Genomic DNA, 21,912 nt, shown 5'->3' on the forward strand with positions numbered 1-21,912 from the left:
TGGCATCGAGACTACGAGGCGATGTTCCAAGGGTGCTGCCATGCTGTGAGGACCTTAGATTTTGACACGAGTCGTGCGTTGTTGCCGAGCCGATGCCGCGAAAGGCGCGTTTGAAACAAAAATTATAATGCAGTGTGCGGCAACGTCGATGCGACTAGAGCGGTTGGCGATGCGGTGACGGACCACACTTAGCGAATGAGACCTGGCGGGGTTGGACACTGGTGCTGCAATGCCACGGGGGAGCAAGGGTGGCAACCGCTGATGCTGCGACCCATAGAACAATGGGCTGGCGCTGTCGCTGATACGGCAATCATGGATGCTGTAAGGTGATGCTGCAACACTCGCTGGTGATTTGGTGAGGCGAGCAGACGACACACGAGACGATATTGCAAGGGAAGTGGGTGGAGAGTGCAAAGATGGCGCCGCCGGTGCTGCAGATCATGTACTTTGCAAGGTCGGCCTCAGCTCGCCACCAGGGCTATAGGTCGCAAGGCATTGCTACAAGGCGCTGGAAAAAGCATGGCTTGAGGGTCGAGGTTCTGAGTGTGCGGAGAAGGAGAGGGACGATGAGTCGATCGAATGGCCAAACGCAAGTCAATCAAATGACTATCAAGGCGACTGATATTTCACTCGCTATAGCCGGATGGCGCCTAGTGCCAACCTTGAAAAAAAGGGGGGAATGTCGAGCCACAAGCGACGACCAAAATCTGAAGAGGAAGAAGCTTTAGTCAACTAGTGTGCCTCATTTTTTGATTACCAACACTCAAAACAAAAAGGCCGTGTCCCCAAACGAGCTTCTGCCATGCTGAATTTCCACAAAACCGAAGCATCCGAATAGAAAACATTTTTTGTTTTTGAATACATGAACTGAAACGCTCTTGGTCGATTATTTTTTTTAGCAGAAGAACACTTTTTTTTTACAGGAAAGCCTTCTGGCGCGTTTTATTGAGAACTGAATAAGCTTACATCGTTCAAATCTCATAAAAAAAATAACGCTGGCAGGAAATCAAAGGCAGCCATCTCGGCAGTGCAGGCCCGCTAACGTTTTTTTCTTTAGAAAAATGCAGGCCCACTAACTAGTCGGGCCTCTCGGCTCATTGTTTCATTATTAATTCTGGGCCTGGGCTCTCGGCTAATCGGAAGCCCAATAGCATACCAGGATCTCTTTAGGGTTTCCCATTCCCCCACCCCTTCCTCTATAAAATGAAGGGCACATGATTCTTTCCTACAGCAGCCGTCTTGAAGCAAGAACGCATCTCTCCCTTCTCCCTCCTGGTCCATTGGTATCTGATTTTTGATGCAACTTTTCCTTTCCGTAAGCTGTTCTTCGCTTGCTTTTGTTGCTAGTTTTTGATTTGAAATACAAATCGCTTGGTTCTCAACAAGTTTCGTGAGTTTTTCACCTGTTGGTTGTTGATAAGTGGTCGCCGGCAATGAGGAACGAAACCTGTGCCGGAGGCGGATGCGCCGATGTCGGTAACACAACCCTCTAAGAAGTTCTGAGCCCCCTGTGATACCGGTTTTTCGTTGTTTTCTGGATGTTTATTCTTCCAAATTTTGATATGCTGGATTTGTTTTTGACGGTGGATTGGTTTCGATGCGAGGTGATGATGTCATGTATGATAGTCTGTCAATCCCCTGATGTCACAAAGTGAGGACACGCATACATCCCGACAGGCTCTGATCGCATCCAAGTCTCCAATCCCCGATTCCCTTGTCTTCTTTTAGCCAGTGCTGCAATTTCGTTTGGTTTTCAATATGCTTCGGTAGCTTCTTTTATCAATCCAATAAAAAAATATGCTCCACATTCATCATATTAATCAATAAAACATAATACAGCTGCACTTAATGTAAAAAACCAGATCACGCGCTTGATTATGTGGCGTGTGGTGGACGCCGAATCTGCGCCATAGCTGAAGTAACCAGTGTGCACCTCCTCCACGTTGTAAACATGGTCGAGAAACAAAAGTTTGGAGAAGGCTCATGGACTTTTACGCGACTGTAAATGTAAAAATATTGTTTGGTTTTGAACCAAACTAAACAGCTTGCATTCCAGTCCATTAAGGAGTACTGCCAATGCTCATTCCACAAGATACATGAAATGTAATCTAAGCACAATATTGGATAACTGCCTATGAAAACGTATTGGAAAATTCATCAATTAATATTTTCTTTATCGACATGCACATATGAATGTTTGTCAACTATACCATCTCAACAGAGATCTGTATCTATGAACAAGCTCTATTAATTGATGCACAGGGATCAAGAATCTATGAACTGTTGCTTTTTCGCTGCTCTTTAACATCAACCAGAAGTCCAAAATCATGATGCGGGGATAGAATCTATGAACTGTTTCCCAACGCGGCACCCAACAGCAATCAGAAGTCCAAAATCTTGACGCAGGGCAAGAGAGTCTATGAACTGCTTCCTTCTTCTCTGCCAACCCAGTACGTTTTTACACCAATCAGAAGTTTCTCAGGCACGAGAGGGCCATCTTCGTGATCAAGTAGCTTGGACTTCCATTGCATTCCCGTCACCGTCCTCCTGACCTTGTTCAGCACCTCGACATTGTCCCGCAGTATGACAGTGCCCTCTGGACGCAAGATCCTATCCATCTCAAGAAGAATGTCTTCCAGGTCACACCTAACAAGTGCACCAAGTCCATATAAGAAGAGGTCATGGATTTCCCATGTAGTGTACATATAACTGTATCACCAGGAGAGAAGAGATCACCTACTTGTTCTGATACAAACTGAAGACGCCGCTGGCATGTATCAGGTCATATGTCCTAGGGTACGTAGAGAAGGCTTCGCACCTGATAACAGCACAAAGTAATGGTAATTCAGGAATGGTTTCAACACATCAACATATTATTTGCCAATTGATACCACAACACAGGGGACTTCCAGAGTCCAGACTCACCAATCATGGTATATGCCAATAAGACCCCGCTCATAGATGATGCCAAGAGTGTTCCTCTCTGATATTGTAGGCACAACGTTCATGACCCAGGAGCCGGGAGAATCCAGCACTGCAGCAAAACTTCCGAGGCCTGCATTCATGTCCATGATATTCCTATATCTCGACTTCCCTATCAACTTGTTTACCCTCTTGTATGTATCAACATGCTTCTTCCACAACTTCTTATCCTCTTCATAGACTTCTTCTGTAACACCTGGGGTACCTTCTAGAATTCTGGGAGGGACTGCAAATAGTCTCTTTGGAAACTTCTGTAGCTGCTGTGCTCCCTCTGGGATAGGTGTTATACATGCTTCCATTTTCTTATACCTAGTATACAAAAAAGTGATTTAAAAACTGATATGAGGAAAGAACAGGAAACATAAAAGGCAGAGCTCCTGCCTCTGTTTAAATAAAACAAAGGACATAAAAACAAAATTATAACAATCTCAGACCTTGAAGTTGAGTACTCAAGTTGATGTGCATGTTAGTAGTTTACAGCATGTGTTTGTATATACTACAAATAGAGAACATACCAGATGTCATCTGCATCTTGAACGTTGCACATCTTGCTGGTACGACCATTCTTGTTATGGCATGCATTCAAATTTACCTTTTTCTGCCAAATAACAGTATCTTCCTTCTCATATATTTTATTCCAGCAAAGCATTTCAGCAATGTTCTCAATTCTATTTTGTTCTTCCTCTGAATCTTGTTTGGATCTTTGCCATGTTTTGTAATATTTCTTCCAATTGATGGGCGGACCAGATAATATCCAATAACCCCCAGGCCTAAGAACCCGATCCACTTCCATCATGTACATTCCATCTGCAGGAAGCAAAAAAGTAAAGCTCTTGAAAATAATCCAATTGACACGAGTATTTCAATATTTATGCATGGTTGACACTACTCACCATTTGATTTCCAAGGGATTAAGCAGCGTGAGCAATGGGCCATATCAAAAGATCTAGATGGGTATGGGAGCTTCATAGTCCCAAGCACTCCAATTACAGCAGGAACACCTCGCTCCAAAGCAAATTGAACCTGAGCTTCGTGTGAGTCTCGAGGTGCAAATGACATGGTCAATATATTTCTATCCATTAGGTAAGCACCCCAGCTTGCAACCTACACATGGTCAAAATGTTACTCCCACGTCTTACGGGCAAGAATGCACCGGCACAACCATAAGGAAAAAATAAGACCTAATTGTATATTTGAAAATACCACAAAGCTGGACCAAGAACCAAGATATGTACAAGAAACTAACATCTAATGACTTGGTGCTATATGAAGTAGAGCATAAGCTAAGCAATGATGCAACTAAGAAGACAATTAAAGAGATTGTGTGCAGCAGCTAACTGCTAACACATCTTCAAGGGAGCAAATGATTGAAATATGGGTTTATTAGACATACCCCACATCCAGTGTCAAGTGCAGTCCTAATGGTGCCATCAGCAAGTGGAATGACTGATGCAAGTTCATCAATGTAAGAGCTTGCTCCATTTGGAAACATTGTCCCGCCTCCTGGGAAATGGAACACATCTCCCTGGTGCTGGATCCAGTTCTGAACTGCTTTTTCAACTGTCAGACTCTTGTATGGAGCATTTGCATATGGAACATACTCACGGCTCTTGGGCCAAGCAAAAGGGGTGACATAGCCTTTTGGTGCTGGGATAAGACAGTGCAGCTTCTCATTTTCTGCAGGACAATGCCTCTCTCGGTAGGTCATATTTTCTCTAGGAAAGGTCATTGCTCGGTTCTGGTCTTGGCAAGGAGTATAGTCCCTGTATCTAATATGGCATGGCTTAAACACTTTCTTGTTCATGATCAACGGATTAACACCACCCATGCTATGATGGGTCTCGAAGTGCAAATTTGGCAAGATTGTACAGTCGGTTTCCTTTGTCACCCTCAATGCTATACTGTCACCCCTCCCTGTCCCACTTTTCTGCCAAGCGCCTAGTATATAGAAGAAGCAGCACAAACCCATCACAATTACTACTGACATGATGCTCCGTGTCCTACGGTCCGGATTCATTCTCGAACCCCTCATGAACCTGAAATTATTGCAAGAAATTCATAAGGATTCACTCTAAAGGGGTCACATATTTGCAATTTACTGCTTATAGACAGGACATCTATACCGAATCAGTGAGATGTAGATGTATCAAATTAAACCAGATAAAAAGTCATTCAAATCCTAATGGATGGCAATTGCATCAGATGATCACAATTGATGACAGCAACAACAATTGATAATTGGCTACTGACTTCAATTTCACATATTACAAATCTACTTCTAGGTATTAGGATCTGATCCATATGAAACCAGGCAAGATTTACAAACCCTCATGCATAATTTAAACCACAGAGTTTATTATTATTATTTTTGCAAAGAAAACCACAGAGTTTATGACAGAACTATAATATATCTAGCAGGAGTGCTGGCCTTCAATTTAACAGAATAGTGCGACCCAGTTTATTAAGGGGAAAGCGAGCCGAAAACAAAAACCACGTTAGTCTTTGGATGTCTATTTACAGAAGGTCCGTTCTAACTTCTAGTCGTGCAGCAGTTTCAGCAGAACGGCCTAGTTCGTGCATATACCGACAGTAGGAAGCTAGCGCCAACATTCTAGAACGACGCTCTCACAGAAGCACTAGCCAATCGACCCAATGTTTCCTCCATAGCAATCATCAGAACTAAAATAGAAGTACTGCAGCACCGATCGCAGATTCTGACGCAGTCAAACCCTAATTCCAACGACAGCAACTGAACTCTCAACAAGTTCGACGACCACAATAAGTTAGGGCTCTCCGGAATTCCGATCCCGTCACGGCACGCACGCACGCACGCAGGCAAAACCACAGCGCGAGGCGGAACGAAAGCAACACGCGACGAACAGAGAGGCGGGTCGGAATTCCACGAGGCCAGAGCTCAGCCGCGGAAGCAAAATCGAAACCGAAATCAACGGGGGACACCATCAGGAGCAAGCGAGGCGAGCCGAGGCAATCCGAGGCTCGGAGAGCTAGCTAGCGCGCGCGGGGATCGAATCCAGAAGGGGGTTTAGGAGTGGAGGAGGCAAGCGAACCTCGCTCTCCGTGTCGTCTCCGCGAGGTGGAGGGCGGGCGGCGTCGCCGGCGGAGAGGGGACTGGTTGGTGGTGGGGTTGGGGTTGGGCGTACGCTGCCGTGGACCACTGATGCTGCTTTGACTCAGGCCGCTCGCGGGAGGCGGCCAAATCGGCTCATCGCTCCGAGGACAACGGAAAGGGGACAAAATGAGAGGAGACGACGCGGGAGTGGGAAAGAGCGGCAGGTCGCGCCTGGTGTCTGGTGTCTGGTGTGCCGTGTTGGTTTGGTTTGTTGGGGCCTTTCTGCTCGACTCCTAAACCGGACGAAAGCTGTTTACTGTGGCCGAAGAATGTTATCGCCGCACCCAAAACACAAAACAGAGCACGCACCACACATTTTATGCAGCATTTCCAAGTTTTCGGAAAATACGAAAAACATGGACACGAATTATCGTATATCTTGTACACATATATTGTGAATCACACAAAAAAAGATGTGTGGATAACGTATGAAACCCTCCACTTGTGAATTTGTTTTTTGCAGGTCACATATAATTGTATTGTTTGATGAATTTTTTGCACAAGATATGACAACTGGTATATATGATTTTTTAGTTTATTTTTAACTTCGAGAAAAATGCAACAACGAGTGGGCGCCCCACTAGCCGTGAAATATCCGCATACGTTGTTTTATATTTCAAAGGAACCTGGCGAAACTTCACTCTTAACTCCCCTCTCAAACGCCGGAAATAAGGTCTCTAGTGTCTTTTCCTGAGCTGTTCTCACGCTAGAAATAGCATAGCATCTTATCAGTCGCAACTATTTGCTATTTTATAAAGTTGGCCGTATGCATCGTTCTGATGCAGAGGCCGGGGAGCCCCCCCTTTTCGAAAAAAAACCGGTCACAACTATTCAGGATATAAAACCATGTCATAATGCTTTCATTAGAGGTAGGGATACTATAGATGGGGCATGTGACTCCATGAAATTTTGCATGAATCAAAAAGAGACATCAAAGGTGTGCTTTTGAAATTGGACTTTGAAAAGAGTTATGACAAAGTTAACTCGGATTTCCTTTTTCCATTGTTGTGTGTGTGTGTGTATGTGTGTGTGTGTTAGAGAGAGAGAGAGAGAGTCCGTTTTGAAGTTAATAATTTTGTGGGGAGAAATACTGCCATGTTCAAATGTGTAAGATAGTATGAGCCTCTCTTCCTTTTTCTATTTATATTGCAGCCAACTGCTTGCAAGAATGGTGTGGCTTGCTCGGAATAGTGGGCGACTATCGAATTGATTCCTCATTTGATTAATAAAGGGGTAGCCATCCTGCAATACGTTGATGACACTATAATGTTTATACAAGATGATATTGCTAGTGCCAAAACCTTGTTTTTTAACTGTTGTTATACCACATCTTTGAGCAAATGTCTGGTTCAGAAATTCACTTCCCAAAGAGTGAAGCGCTCATGGTTTAGTGTGATGATGAGGAGTAGATGTGTGCTTATCTTTCCAATTGTCAACCGGGGTCACGACTTATCAGATACTTAGGAGTGTCCATGTGTGGTACCAAATTACATGAGGTTGACTAGATTCATGTTGAAGAAAAAATATTAGAAAACTCAAAGGTTGGGAGGTTGGAACTCTATCCCTTTGTGGCAGAGTGACAAGAATCGAAGCCTGTTTGACCAGCATGCCTATCTACCATTCATTTCATGTATAGAGATTCCCTAAAACAAATGTTGGGAGGATGGAGAAATCTATTAGAAGTTATTTTTGTCCAATAAAATGGAACTAAGAAGAAGTATCACATGGTTAGATGGCCTGTTATATGCGGATAAAAAAGGTGGGCTAGGTATTCATAATCTAGAGAACTTTAATGACAACTTACTCTGCAAGTGGTGTAGAATTTGGAGAATAGAGGGGATGTGGCAAGATATAGGTGGGCTAGGGATTCAGAATCTGGAGAGGTTTTAGCTAAAAATTTCAAGAGAGAAGTTGAACATGGTGAACTTTTCATAGATTGATGATTCTCCTATGTGGAAGTGGACTAAGTGTGGAAAGTTTAATGTAAAATTTATATATGCTCACTTGTCTAATGTGTGTCCTGGTAGATCCTTAAAGCATCTATGAAAAGTTAAAATCCTTTTAAAATTTAAGATTCGGCTATGGCCCATTTGGCACAATGCCATTGCAACAGGGAAAATAATACGACAAGAGGAATTGGACTGGTGACTCTATATGTATCTTCGGTCCCAAACATGAAAACATTAACGATCTCTTTTTTTGATTGTTCGACAACAAAATGCATAAGCTCACGAAGCGAACTGGCGTGGGTAAGCCTACCCCACAACAATTCCAACAGAGAAGACTCATTGCCCGTAGTGGCGCCCCTCGAGGGAGCCTGCCTTACATGAGTTCTGGTATTGTTCTTTGCACCCGTACTTGATCTCTTTGGAGGTTGCTGTAAGTGCATCTAGTGCCCCTTAGTGATTTTGGTGTATTGAAGACTTATAGGTTAAGGGACTAATGTGTTTTTGAGTGTACACAGGTATATAAGTCTATGAGGAGTTTGATATTTTCAGAGAAAGTCGACCCCTAAAAATGAGGTTCTTCGACTGAAGACTTTAGATTTCTGAAGACTTTGAAAGTGAAGAAATTGGTGCAATCCTGAAGACTTGGTATACATTCGAGGAACATGAAGCATGAAGACTTCTGTTTTAGCAGTTTCATTTTCTCTTTCTTGAGTCATAGGAAACACCGTACTGTTAAGGGGGGTCGAGGAAATACTAAGGAAAAAATTCCAAGTGATGCTCAACTCAAAATCCTACCCCTACCAATCCCTTCGAGGGAAGCCATTGGAAATCTCATACAGTTCAGTCATATTCTTCAGTGACAGAGACGAAGTTCTTCTGGTCTCTGAGGAATTTGCTCTGACTGAGGAGTTAGGAATTCGCCAGTGCGGATTGCCTACATAGTGAGGAACATGATAGCCTTGAGGAATTTGATACTCAAAATTCCGACCGTTGCTGTGTTATGCGCCAGCTGTCCCAAGATATCTACCCACCTAACGGTCATATCATTGAAGGGCATTTATGTTTTATCATGTCGGGCTGCTCCCTAGGCTATAAATAGCCGCCCCCTACAACCACTAGCTGGTTGGCTGCTCCGAGAGAAACTGACACTTGTCATTTGAGAGCATCCCATCCTCTGAGGACTTTGAGCGAAAATCATCAAGTGAGGAAAACCCAAACCCAACACCTACAAACCCCAAGTGATTGAGCATCACTGAAGAGATTGATCCTGCGTGGATCTGACGCTTGTTACCTTTGAAGACTGTGCTTCTTCCAGACGGTTAGGCGTCAAGGTCTAGAGCATCCAAGAGGAATTGTGGATCGCCGAGTGACCAAGTTTGTGAAGGTTCGGAAGTCGCCTGAAGACTTACCACGAGTGATTGGCGCGAGGTCTGTGTGACCTTAGCTCAAGGGGAATACGGTGAGGACTGAGTGAAGGAAATATGCCCTAGAGGCAATAATAAAGTTATTATTTATTTCCTTATATCATGATAAATGTTTATTATTCATGCTAGAATTGTATTAATCGGAAACATAATACATGTGTGAATACATAGACAAACAAAGTGTCACTAGTATGCCTCTACTTGACTAGCTCGTTAATCAAAGATGGTTATGTTTCCAAACCATGAACAATGAGTTGTTATTTGATTAACGGGATCACATCATTAAGTGAATGATCTGATTGACATGACCCATTCCATTAGCTTAGCACCCGATCGTTTAGTATGTTGCTATTGCTTTCTTCATGACTTATACATGTTCCTATGACTATGAGATTATGCAACTCCCGTTTGCCGAAGGAACACTTTGTGTGCTACCAAACGTCACAACGTAACTGGGTGATTATAAAGGAGCTCTACAGGTGTCTCCGAAGGTACATGTTGGGTTGGCGTATTTCGAGATTAGGATTTGTCACTCCAATTGTCGGAGAGGTATCTCTGGGCCCTCTCGGTAATGCACATCACTTAAGCCTTGCAAGCATTGCAACTAATGAGTTAGTTGCGGGATGCTGTATTACAGAACGAGTAAAGAGACTTGCCAGTAACGAGATTGAACTAGGTATTTGGAATACCGACGATCGAATCTCGGGCAAGTAACATACCGATGACAAAGGGAACAACGTATGTTGTTATGCGGTCTGACCGATAAAGATCTTCGTAGAATATGTAGGAGCCAATATGGGCATCCAGGTCCCGCTGTTGGTTATTGACCGGAGACGTATCTCGGTCATGTCTACATTGTTCTCGAACCCGTAGGGTCCGCACACTTAAGGTTACGATGACAGTTATATTATAAGTTTATGCATTTTGATGTACCGAAGTTTGTTCAGAGTCCCGGATGTGATCACGGACATGACGAGGAGTCTCTAAATGGTCGAGACATAAAGATTGATATATTGGAAGCCTATGTTTGGATACCGGAAGTGTTCTGGGTGAAATCGGGATTTTACCGGAGTACCGGGAGGTTACCGGAACCCCCCGGGAGCTAAATGGGCCATGATGGGCCTTAGTGGAAAAGAGAAGAGGCAGCCCTACATGGGCCGCGCACCCCTCCCCTCCCTTGGTCTGAATAGGACAAGGAGAGGGGGCCGGCCCCTCTCTCTCTTTTCCCCCCTCCGCGAATCCTATTCCAACTAGGATTGGGGGGGGGGAATCCTACTCCCGGAGGGAGTAGGACTCTCCTGGCGTGCCCTCCTTGGCCGGCCGCCTCCCCCCTCTAGTCCTTTATATACGGAGGCAGGGGCACCCCAGAGACACACAAGTTGATCCACGTGATCTATTCCTTAGCCGTGTGCGGTGCCCCCAGCCACCATAGTCCTCGATAATATTGTAGCGGTGCTTAGGCGAAGCCCTGCAGCAGTAGTACATCAAGATCGTCACCACGCCGTCGTGCTGACGGAACTTTTCCCCGACACTTTGCTGGATCGGAGTCCGGGGATCGTCATCGAGCTGAATGTGTGCTAAAACTCGGAGGTGCCGTAGTTTCGGTGCTTGATCGGTCGGGCCGTGAAGACGTACGACTACATCAACCAAACGCTTCCGTTGTCGATCTACAAAGGGTACGTAGATCACACTCTCCTCTCATTGCTATGCATCACCATGATCTTGTGTGTGCGTAGGAAATTTTTTGAAATTACTACGAAACCCAACACTGAGTGTTCTGGACTGCGTGTTCAGAATTGGGTGTCCGGGACTGTGTGTCCTCAGGTTTAAATACCTAGCCGCCCTAACCAGACGTACAACTGTCACAACAGTTGGAACTGGTCTACCAAATCATTGTCTTCACCAAACTGACTGGTTCTATTTCCTCAACTCTTTCATTTCCTCATAACTGTGTTGAGTGCTTGTTCGTATCTGTGTATGAAGACTTTGACTGAAGACTTTCTCAATTTCTTCAACTCAATTTCTTCAGTCAGTTTGTCTTCATCCTGTGTTATCCTGTGCTTACGCTTTCGGTACTCTGTGCTTATCTTCATTTCATCATAATGACTATGCTTGTGTTCTGTTATGTTTCCTTTTGAGTACTTATTCCGCTGCTAGTAGTTCTTCGCTAAGGAATTTCCTCACCTGCAAATTCCTCAGTGAAGAATTCATAAAAATCGCCTATCCACCCCCCTCTAGTCGATATAACGCACTTTCAATTGGTATCAGAGCAAGGTACTCCCTTGTTCTGTGTGATTTTGGTTTAACCGCCTGGAGTTTTAGTTATGTCGACCACAAGTATGAAGAAAGTGGCATGCCCCATCTTTGACGGTCACGAGTATCCCAAGTGGAAGGCCATGATAAAGAAGCGCCTCATGGCGATGAACAACGAGTTGTGGACCGTCGCTGAGATTGGTCTGACCGATCTGTGCAAGATGGCGGAAGCTGATGACATTCGCAAGTACACTCTTCTCAACCTCACGGCGAAGGACGTCATCTGCTCCTGTCTGTCTCAAAATCAGTTCAGGAATATCATGCATCTCGATCATGCGAAGCTTATCTGGGACCGTCTCTCTGAGGTCTATGAAGGTCATCGAACCTGTCATGATCCTTGGTTTGAGGACTTTAAAAAATCTCTCAAAGCGATGACATTCGAACCAGAATCATCATCTTCTGCATTATGCCTTATGGAGAAAGATGCTAAGGTAACCGAATGCTACCTATCTGAGTCTAGTGATGATGAATCTGGTGATGAATTTGGACCCAGCTATGTCAAACTTGCTTCCCTTTCCACTAAACAATAAAGAGCTTTGGAAAAAGTTCAATACATGCTAAATAAGAGCGATGATATGTTGGGTGAAGAAATGGATCAGTCAAAAGCTTTGGCTGAAAGTCTTCAGAGACTTCATACTAAGTATGACACCCTTCAAGATCATCATAACACTCTCTTATCTGATCATGAGAAGCTTTCTTATGAATTTCTTCAAAGAAAGCAAGACCTTGAGAAGCTAAGAGTGATTTATGAAGATCTTCAGAAGGAGCGCGATTCATTACTTGCTCAACAAATCAGCGCTTCTCGGGAAGAATTTGTTCCTCCATGCTTGAAGTGCATTGAACGTGAATCTGCTAATTCTTCACCTGAATGTTCAAATGCTGCTAATGTTTCAAATTCTTCACATGCCTCTGCTATCACTAATTCCTCATCCGAGGACACTGCTAGTATCACTAACGATGCAGGGCTGAAGGAATTGTACATGACAGGCATGTACAAAAGCCTCAAAGGGCATCAGACTCTTTGTGATGTGCTTAAAAAGCAGATCCTCAACAGGAACCCTAGGAAAGAGGGTATTGCCTTTGAGAGGAAATTCAATGCTGATGGTACATATTGGAAGCCTGAGCAGTACCCCAAAACCTCATGGGTTGCTGCAAAAGGACCTCGAGTTGATCCATCTAACTTATCTGGCTTTGCATGTGAATCTCCTCGTTCTGATGATGAGTCATTTGACTCCAACTATAAACTGTTCAAAAATCAGAATGGTGAAATATTTGCTAGATATGTTGGCACTAACTGCAGGAACGGTCCTCCTATGAAGAAAATCTGGGTTCCCAAAAGGTGCCTTGAAAGTCTTCAGGTGAATGTCCTCAGGACACCACCTGTGAAGAATAGGAACCCCAGATCAAATTCTTCATATGGACCAAATTCCTCAAAAGGATCAAAGTCCTCATATGAATATCATCGTGCTAACAACTCTGTTTCGCAGGGAAGAGCTAAGGGCTATGAATATGAGCATTATTCTTCTAATCATTATGTTCATAAGTCCTCTAACAATTTCTCTACTTATTCATATGCTTATCCTAACCCCTCTTATGTGAAACGAAATGGACTGGCTTCTATGCCACCTTTCTCGTATGGAGCTCGCAGAGTGATGAACTCTTTGTCACCCCTTCAGATGTGGGTGGTGAAGAAAAAGAACTAATCTCTTCTACAAGGTCAGGTCTCCAGACGTACGTAATCGTCTGAAGAATTTGCTGGAGACCTGAATATGCCTGAAAGGACGTAGGCCAATCATGAAGAAATGAACTTTCATTTCTCACGTCCTCATACTACTTTATCTATTCTGTTGCTTGATGAAATCGATCTGATGAATTGATGTCATATTCTTCACTGATGAAGTATATGAGTTCGTAAGTTGCACTAATTCATCTGCAGGATGATCAACCCAAAGCCACTGAGTGGGTCCTCGATAGTGGATGTACAAATCACATGACTGGTGACAAAAATCTATTGATGGATGCTCCCTTATCACCATCACATCTGAAGCATATCATCTTCGCTGACAAAGGCAAAAGTTAGGTATTGGGTCTAGGTAAGGTTGCGATCACAAAGGATCGACACATGGACAAAGTCATGCTTGTCGAGTCCTTAGGATATGATACGTCTCCAATGTATCTAGAATTTTTGATTGCTCCATGCTATATTATCTACTGTTTTGGATGTTTACGGGCTTTATTATACACTTTAATATCATTTTTGGGACTAACCTATTAACCCAGAGCTCAGTGCCAGTTTCTGTTTTTACCTTGTTTTAGAATATCGCAGAAAAGGAAAACTAAACGGAGTCCAATTGACCTGAAACTTCACGGAACTTATTTTTGGATCAGAAGAAGCCCAGAAGACTTGGAGTGCACGTCAGGGGATTTACGAGGAGGCCACGAGGCAGGGGGGCGCGCCCACCCCCTCTGGGCGCGCCCTCCACCCTCGTGGGCCCCTCGTGGCCCCCCTGACGTACTTCTTCCACCTATATATCTCCATATACCCTAAAACTACCGGGGAGCACAATAGATCGGGAGTTCCACCGCCAGAAGCCTCCGTAGCCACCGAAAGCCAATCTAGACCCGTTTCAGCACCCTGCCGGAGGGGGAATCCCTCTCCGGTGGCCATCTTCATCATCCCGGTGCTCTCCATGACGAGGAGGGAGTAGTTCTTCCTCGGGGCTGAGGGTATGTACCAGTAGCTATGTGTTTGATCTCTCTCTCTCTCGTGTTCTTGATTTGGCACGATCTTGATATATCACGAGCTTTACTATTATAGTTGGATCTTATGTTTCTCCTCCCCCTCTACTCTCTTGTAATGGATTGAGTTTCCCCTTTGAAGTTATCTTATCGGATTGAGTCTTTAAAGATTTGAGAACACTTGATGTATGTCTTGCCGTGCGTATCTGTGGTGACAATGGGATACCACGTGATTCACTTGATGTATGTTTTGGTGATCAACTTGCGGGTTCCGCCCATGAACCTATGCATAGGGGTTGACACACGTTTTCGTCGTGATTCTCTGATAGAACTTTGGGGCACTCATTGAGGTCCTTTGTGTTGGTTGAATAGATGAATCTGAGATTGTGTGATGCATATCGCGTAATCATACCCACGGATACTTGAGGTGGCATTGGAGTATGTAGGTGACATTAGGGTTTTGGTTGATTTGTATCTTAAGGTGTTATTCTAGTACGAACTCTAGGGCTGTTTGTGACACTTATAGGAATAGCCCAACGGATTGATTGGAAAGAATAACTTTGAGGTGGTTTCGTACCCTACCATAATCTCTTCGTTTGTTCTCCGCTATTAGTGACTTTGGAGTGAGTCTTTGTTGCATGTTGAGGGATAGTTATATGATCCAATTATGCTATTATTGTTAAGAGAACTTGCACTAGCGAAAGTATGAACCCTAGGCCTTGTTTCAACGCATTGCAATACCGTTTGTGCTCACTTTTATCATTAATTACCTTGCTGTTTTTATATTTTTTTTCAGATTACAAAAATAGTGCACCTGTACCACTATTATCATCCATATACCACTTGTATCACCATCTCTTCGCCGAACTAGTGCACCTGTACAATTTACCATTGTATTGGGTGTGTTGGGGACACAAGAGACTCTTTGTTATTTGGTTGCAGGGTTGCTTGAGAGATACCATCTCCATCTTACGCCTCCTACGGATTGATAAACCTTAGGTCATCCACTTGAGGGAAATTTGTTACTGTCCTACAAACCTCTGCACTTGGAGGCCCAACAACGTCTACAAGAAGAAGGTTGTGTAGTACACATCAAGCTCTTTTCTGGCGCCATTGCCGGGGAGGTTAGTGCTTGAAGGTATATCTTTAGATCTTGCGATCGAATCTTTTTGTTTCTTGTTTTAGCACTAGTCTAGTTTATAAAAGAAACTATAAAAAAAGGAATTGAGTTTACGTCATACGCTTTATCTTTTTAATATCTTTCGTGAGTATGATGGGAAGGAAAATTGTGCTCAAGTGCTAGAGGAAGAAGTCTATAAAATGTTTGGCACTAAATCTTTGAATGATGAGCATGATTGCAATGTTTTTAGTATGAATTCCTTGAATATCTATGATGCTAATGGTATGCAAAGCCACAAGCTTGGGGAAGCTATGTTTGATGAAGATGATATTTTTTGTCCCCCAAGTTTTGATGCTATAAAGAATAATGATATCCATGAAACTTGTCATCATGATTTTAGTTTTCAATTGGATTATACCTCACATGATAATTATTTTGTTGAACTTGCTCCCACTACTATTCATGAGAAGAAATTTGCTTATGTGGAGAATAATAAAATTTCTATGCTTGTAGACCATGAAAAGAATGCTTTATGTGATAGTTATATTGTTTAATTCATTCATGATGCTACTGAAAATTATTATGAGGGAGGAATATATGCTTGTAGAAATTGCAATAATACCAATTTTCCTCTATATGTGCTTAAAGTTTTGAAGCTATGCTTGTTTTACCTTCCTATGCAAGTTGATTCTTGTTCCCATAAATTGTTTGCTCAAAAAATCCCTATGCATAGGAAGTGGGTTAGACTTAAATATGCTAGTTATATTCTTCATGATGCTCTCTTTATGTTTCAATTCTTATCCTTTATGTGAGCATCATTGAAATCATCATGCCTAGCTAGGTGCGTTAAACGATACCGCTTGTTGGGAGGCAACCCAATTTTATTTTTATACCTTGCTTTTTGCTCCTGTTTAGTAATAAATAATTTACCTATCCTCTGTTATGATTGAGTTTCTTGTGTTTAATTAGTGTTTGTGCCAAGTAGAACCGTTGGGAAGACTTGGGGAAAGTCTTGTTGATCATGCTGTAAAAAAAACAGAAACTTTAGCGCTCACGAGAATTGATTCCATTTTTATTTGGAAAGTGATATTTAGTTAATTCTTTTTGAAGATGATTAATAGATGAATTACTCTCGTCCAGAAATTTATTTGAGAATTTTATGAGTTCCAGAAGTATACGTTTGATCCAGATTACTACAGACTGTTCTGTTTTTGACAGATTCTGTTTTTCATGTGTTGTTTACTTATTTTGATGAATCTATGGCTAGTAAAATAGTTTATAAACCATAGAGAAGTTGGAATAAATTAGGTTTAACACCAATATAAATAAATAATGAGTTCATTACAGTACCTTGAAGTGGTGATTTATTTTCTTATACTAACGGAGCTTACGAGTTTTCTGTTAAGTTTTGTGTTGTGAAGTTTTCAAGTTTTGGGTAAGGATTCGATGGACTATGGAATAAGGAGTGGCAAGAGCCTAATATTTGGGATTCCCAAGGCACCCCAAGGTAATATTCAAGGATGACCAAGAGACTAAGCTTGGGGATGCCCCGGAAGACATCCCCTCTTTCGTCTTCGTTCATCGGTAACTTTACTTGGAGCTATATTTTTATTCACCACATGATATGTGTTTTGCTTGGAGCATCAATTTATTTTGTTAATATTTTCTTGCTGTTATTTAGAACAATGTTTTGCATCTTTTATTTCAATAAAATTGGCATTGATAGCCTTTACTATGCCTATTTTAGAATTCCACATGTTGCTGTTTGAAAACAGAAAGTTTATAGCTGTTGCAATAATTCCCTAGAAAAGTAAGAATGTGATAAAATGTTGAAACTTTTTGCATATTAAGCTCTGATAAATTTACTACAATGGGAATTTTCTTTCATAATTTTTGAAGCTAGGGAAGTATGGATCTTGCTGCACTCTTCACAGACTGTCCTGTTTAGGCATATTGCTGTTATGTTTGCATATGTTTGCTTCTTTAATGATTATATTTGAGGATTGGACTATTAAATATGCAGAGGCATTTAGTATGCAATGTTGAATAATAATTTTATTTATTTTCTACAGTAGAGTATGATAAGGTTTTTGCAATGGTTTATACTAACTTATCTCACGAGTCCTTGTTGAGTTTTGTGTGGATGAAGCTTTAGAGATTTAGGGAGACCGTGATATGAGAGGAATTAAGGAGACACAAAAGCTCAAGCTTGGGGATGCCCAAGGCACCCCAAGATAATATTTCAAGAAGTCTCAAGCGTCTAAGCTTGGGGATGCCCCGGTTGGCATCCCACCTTTCTTCTTCAACAACTATCGGTTAGTTTTGGTTGATCCTAGGTTTTTGCTTCTTCACATGATGTTTGACATTCTTAGAATGTCATTTTATTTTGCTTTTCTTGCTGTTTGAATAAAATACCAAGATCTGAAATTATTAAATGTTAGAGAGTCTTCACATAGTTGCATAATTATTCGACTACTCATTGATCTTCACTTATATCTTTCGGAGTAGTTTGTCGTTTGCTCTAGTGCTTCACTTATATCCTTTTAGAGCACGGTGGTGGATTTATTTTTGTAGCGACCAGACCTCAAACAGTCTGATCTCTGTGCTCCGGTGTCATCCCTGGATCAGTAATGCCGACACCACACAGTACTCGGAGGATTTATAACAGAGTAGCAATCACACACTTATTACATTGAGTGTCTCAAGAGAACTTATTACAATAAATATGGCTTAAGGCCATCTAATAACGATAACAGCGGAAGGCTTGGAAGATAAGTGAGTCCATCAACTCCAACAGCATCACTGAGTATAGAACCGTGACCTAAAACTCCTTAATCGTCGTCTGAAAAGTCTGCAACATTAACGTTGCAGCCCGAAAATGGGTCAGCACATGGAATATGCTAGCAAGGTAACACATAGAGAGTAATGGAATGAAACAGCTATACTATATGCATATTTGGCTGGTGGAAAGCTCTATGGTTACAGTTTTGCGTAAAGCCAATTTTCCCTAATTCAAAGGAATAAATTTATTTAACTATCATGGTAGTTGTTAAACATTGAGAATGATTGACAGCATTCTCAATCCCAATTAAGCATCATCATTAAACATAACCAAACAAAATTAATTTAACATGTTGAGATTCACATGATAATCCAAGTACTAGATACTCAAGATGTCCATAACCGGGGACACGACTAACCATGATTAGTTTATTACACTCTGCAGAGGTTTGCGCACTTTTCCCCACAAGACTCGATCGCCTCCGTTTGGTTTCTCGCACTACAAGGTGTTTGAGAAGACGGATGACCGAGACATAGTCTTTTAGAAGCGCTAGCACCTTACAATCGGGTAGACCGTACCACCTACATCCCCTACATCTGCTAGTCTACCACTGTAAGAGTTCGCACGACTTAGTCAACTATGCTAGAGCCCATAATAGCTTGTGGCTGCACACGGAAGTTTCTAGTATGAATAGTCTCATGATCCCTTTGAGCCTGGGTGGCGGTCCAAAAGAAAACAGGCAAATCCTGGAATACCCAGGTGCCTCAATCCACCCAGATGTGTGTTTAAGTTGCCACCTTAGATAAACCATTAATTAACAAAACTAACATCTGTCATGGATATCACTCACCCAATCCACGTCTACTAGCATAGCATGGCATAATAAGCAAACGTAGAAGTAACTCCCAAAGGTTTGATAATAAACAGATAATAGGTACTACCTCAACTACTTCCCATCCCACAATTTAGTTAGATCCTAATCATGCAACGTGTGAGGATTGATCTAATGCAATAAAACTGGGTAGTAGTAAAGGTATGATCAAAGTGTTACTTGCCTTGCTCATGATCCGCGAAACCTAGAGATTCGAAGTAACAACCAGCGCACTCCGGGTATTCTATCGCAGACAAACAAACAAGCATACAATAAGTACTCATCTAATGCACAGGTAAAACTCAAATTAAGAGATCTAACCAGAAGGTTCAACTTAAGAACTCCGGTTGGCAAAAAGAATCAAATTGAACGAAGCAACGAAAGTCAAACGGCGAAAGAAAACAACTTCGTTCTAGTAATCTGGATCTAGGGCAAATTTTATAGTAGCAAAATCTTGTTTAAGTTGGTTAAACTGATAGAGGGTTTCGAGACGAAACTCCAGGCGCTTGAATCGCCTGATTCCGATGAACGAGCGAAAAGTTATACTAGAACGAAAATCGGATCAGGAATCGCGATCAGAAAAATCGTGGATTTAATCCAAGAAAAAGAAAAACGACGAACGTTTGCTAGAATGAACGAACGGACGAACGCTCACTATTTAAATAAACCGGAAAAACCGATCTATTTAAAAAAACCGAATCTAAAAAAAACTGACGGAAAAACTGACGAAAACCGATCTATTTTTTTAAAAAAAAACCGATGGCACGGAAGTCGAGGCGCAGCGAACCTCGGGCGGCGGAAATCCGGCGGCAGCGGGCGGCGGCGGCGGGCAGCGGCGGCGGCGCAGGCGGGCGGCGCGTGCTGCGGCAGCGGCGCGTGGGGCACAGGGCGGCTAGGGTTTGCTGGGGCTGGGGCTGGGCCTCTCCCCGGCTTATAAAGCCCGCCCGGGCCGGTGTCCAGGTCAGACACGGCCCGTAGGTCGGTGCGCATTTTTTTTATAATTTCGCTCGGAAGAAAAATAAAAAGAAATACTAAACGGACTCCAAAAATTTCGAAATAAATTTTCACGGGCTTCTAAAATGAAGCCGCACAAGGTGAACATTTATTTGGGACCTAAATGCAATTTTGAAAAACGCACATTTTTCCTAAATTCAAATAAAACACCAAAAAAACTCCGAAATAAAATCTTATTTGATTTTATTATTAAGTCCTCAATATTTCTTTATTTTGGAAAGTCATTTTATTCCCTCTCTCATATTTTTGTAGTATAAATAATTAATGATAAAATAAATAAAATCAAATGATCCTATTCTCAAAATTTGAGAAAACTCAAATATGGAAAAAACGAAATCCCCAACTCTCTCCGTGGGTCATTGAGTTGCGTAGAATTTCTAGGATCAACCAAAATGCAAAATAAAATATGATATGCATAGATGATCTAATGTATAACATTCCAAATTGGAAATTTGGGATGTTACAAACCTACCCCCCTTAAGATGAATCTCGCCCTCGAGATTCGGGTTGGCTAGAAAATAGGTGAGGGTGGTCCTTGAGCAAATCTTCCTCTCGTTCCCAGGTGGCTTCATCCTCTGTGTGGTGGTTCCACTGAACTTTGCAAAACTTGATAACCTTGCTGCGAGTGACTCGACTGGCAAATTCAAGGATCTTAATTGGTTTCTCTTCGTAGGTCAAATCGTTATCCAACTAAATAGTTTCCAAAGGCACTGTATCTCTCAACGGTATGTCAGCCATCTCTGTGTGACATTTCTTTAACTGAGAAACATGAAACACATCATGAACTCCTGACAATCCTTCAGACAATTCCAACTTGTAGGCCACTTCTCCCATACGTTCCAAAACTCGATAGGGTCCTACAAATCGTGGCGCTAACTTCCCTTTAACTCCAAAACGCTTTGTTCCCCAAAGTGGAGATACTCGAAGATAAGCTCTATCTCCGACTTCGTAAACTGTCTCCTTGCGTTTAGAATCTGCATAGCTCTTCTGTCTGGACCGGGCTACCTTGAGCCTATCGCGAATCAATTTCACCTTCTGTTCAGACTCTTTAATCAAGTCAGGTCCAAACAACTGGCGGTCTCCAACTTCGTCCCACGACAACGGTGTCCTGCACCTCCTTCCATACAAGGCTTCGAAAGGGGCCATCTTTAAACTGGTTTGATAACTGTTGTTGTAAGAGAACTCTGCATATGGCAAATTATCGTCCCAACTAGATCCATAATCTAGCGCACAAGCTCTCAGCATATCCTCCAAAATCTTATTGACTCTCTCGATCTGTCCATCTGTCTGTGGATGAAAAGCTGTACTGAATTCTAGCTTGGTATCCAAAGTTTCGTGCAACTGCTTCCAGAACTTTGAGGTAAACTGGGTTCCTCTATCTGATACGATACTCCTCGAAACTCCATGCAGACATACGATCCTGGTCATGTATATCTTTGCCAACTTAGCACTGGTGTAAGTGGTCTTTACCGGGATGAAATGAGCTACCTTCGTCAATCGATCAACTACAACCCAAATCGAGTCATAGCATGAACGAGTCCTGGGCAATCCCATGATAAAATCCGTGCCTAGCTTATCCCACTTCCAT

The 21,912-nt window shown here is 42.4% G+C and overlaps 1 protein-coding gene and 2 non-coding genes across 3 annotated transcripts; 2 read left to right on the forward strand and 1 right to left on the reverse strand.

The window, feature by feature from the left end:
- Positions 1–1,428: 1,428 nt before the first annotated feature.
- LOC125533361 lies at positions 1,429–1,507 on the forward strand. Its single transcript, XR_007294242.1, has one exon. It is a non-coding gene; the product is annotated as a small nucleolar RNA U61 (small nucleolar RNA).
- Positions 1,508–1,599: 92 nt separating this feature from the next.
- On the forward strand, positions 1,600–1,688 carry LOC125533380. The gene has a single exon (XR_007294260.1). It is a non-coding gene; the product is annotated as a small nucleolar RNA snoR14 (small nucleolar RNA).
- Positions 1,689–2,143: 455 nt separating this feature from the next.
- On the reverse strand, positions 2,144–6,345 carry LOC125513380 (probable methyltransferase PMT2). Its single transcript, XM_048678490.1, has 7 exons — positions 6,051–6,345; positions 4,376–5,018; positions 3,876–4,086; positions 3,498–3,789; positions 2,926–3,291; positions 2,741–2,818; positions 2,144–2,646 (listed from the first exon to the last, which is right to left on the reverse strand). The coding sequence occupies exons 2-7, from the start codon at positions 5,012–5,014 to the stop codon at positions 2,418–2,420; spliced, it is 1,815 nt and encodes a 604-aa protein (XP_048534447.1). The 5' UTR covers positions 5,015–5,018; positions 6,051–6,345; the 3' UTR covers positions 2,144–2,417.
- Between the last annotated feature and the right edge of the window lie 15,567 nt (positions 6,346–21,912).

Source organism: Triticum urartu, chromosome 1 (genome assembly GCF_003073215.2).
Source record: "Triticum urartu cultivar G1812 chromosome 1, Tu2.1, whole genome shotgun sequence".
NCBI lineage: Eukaryota > Viridiplantae > Streptophyta > Magnoliopsida > Poales > Poaceae > Triticum > Triticum urartu.

Coding starts and splice junctions, on each gene's coding strand:
- LOC125513380 (XM_048678490.1), bottom strand. CDS start 5,014: ATGAGGGGTTCGAGAATGAATCCGGACCGTAGGACACGGAGCATCATG. Junction 2,819..2,925: donor ATTGGCATATACCATGATTG/GTGAGTCTGGAC, acceptor TGCTGTTATCAG/GTGCGAAGCCTTCTCTACGT. Junction 2,647..2,740: donor TTCAGTTTGTATCAGAACAA/GTAGGTGATCTC, acceptor TGCACTTGTTAG/GTGTGACCTGGAAGACATTC.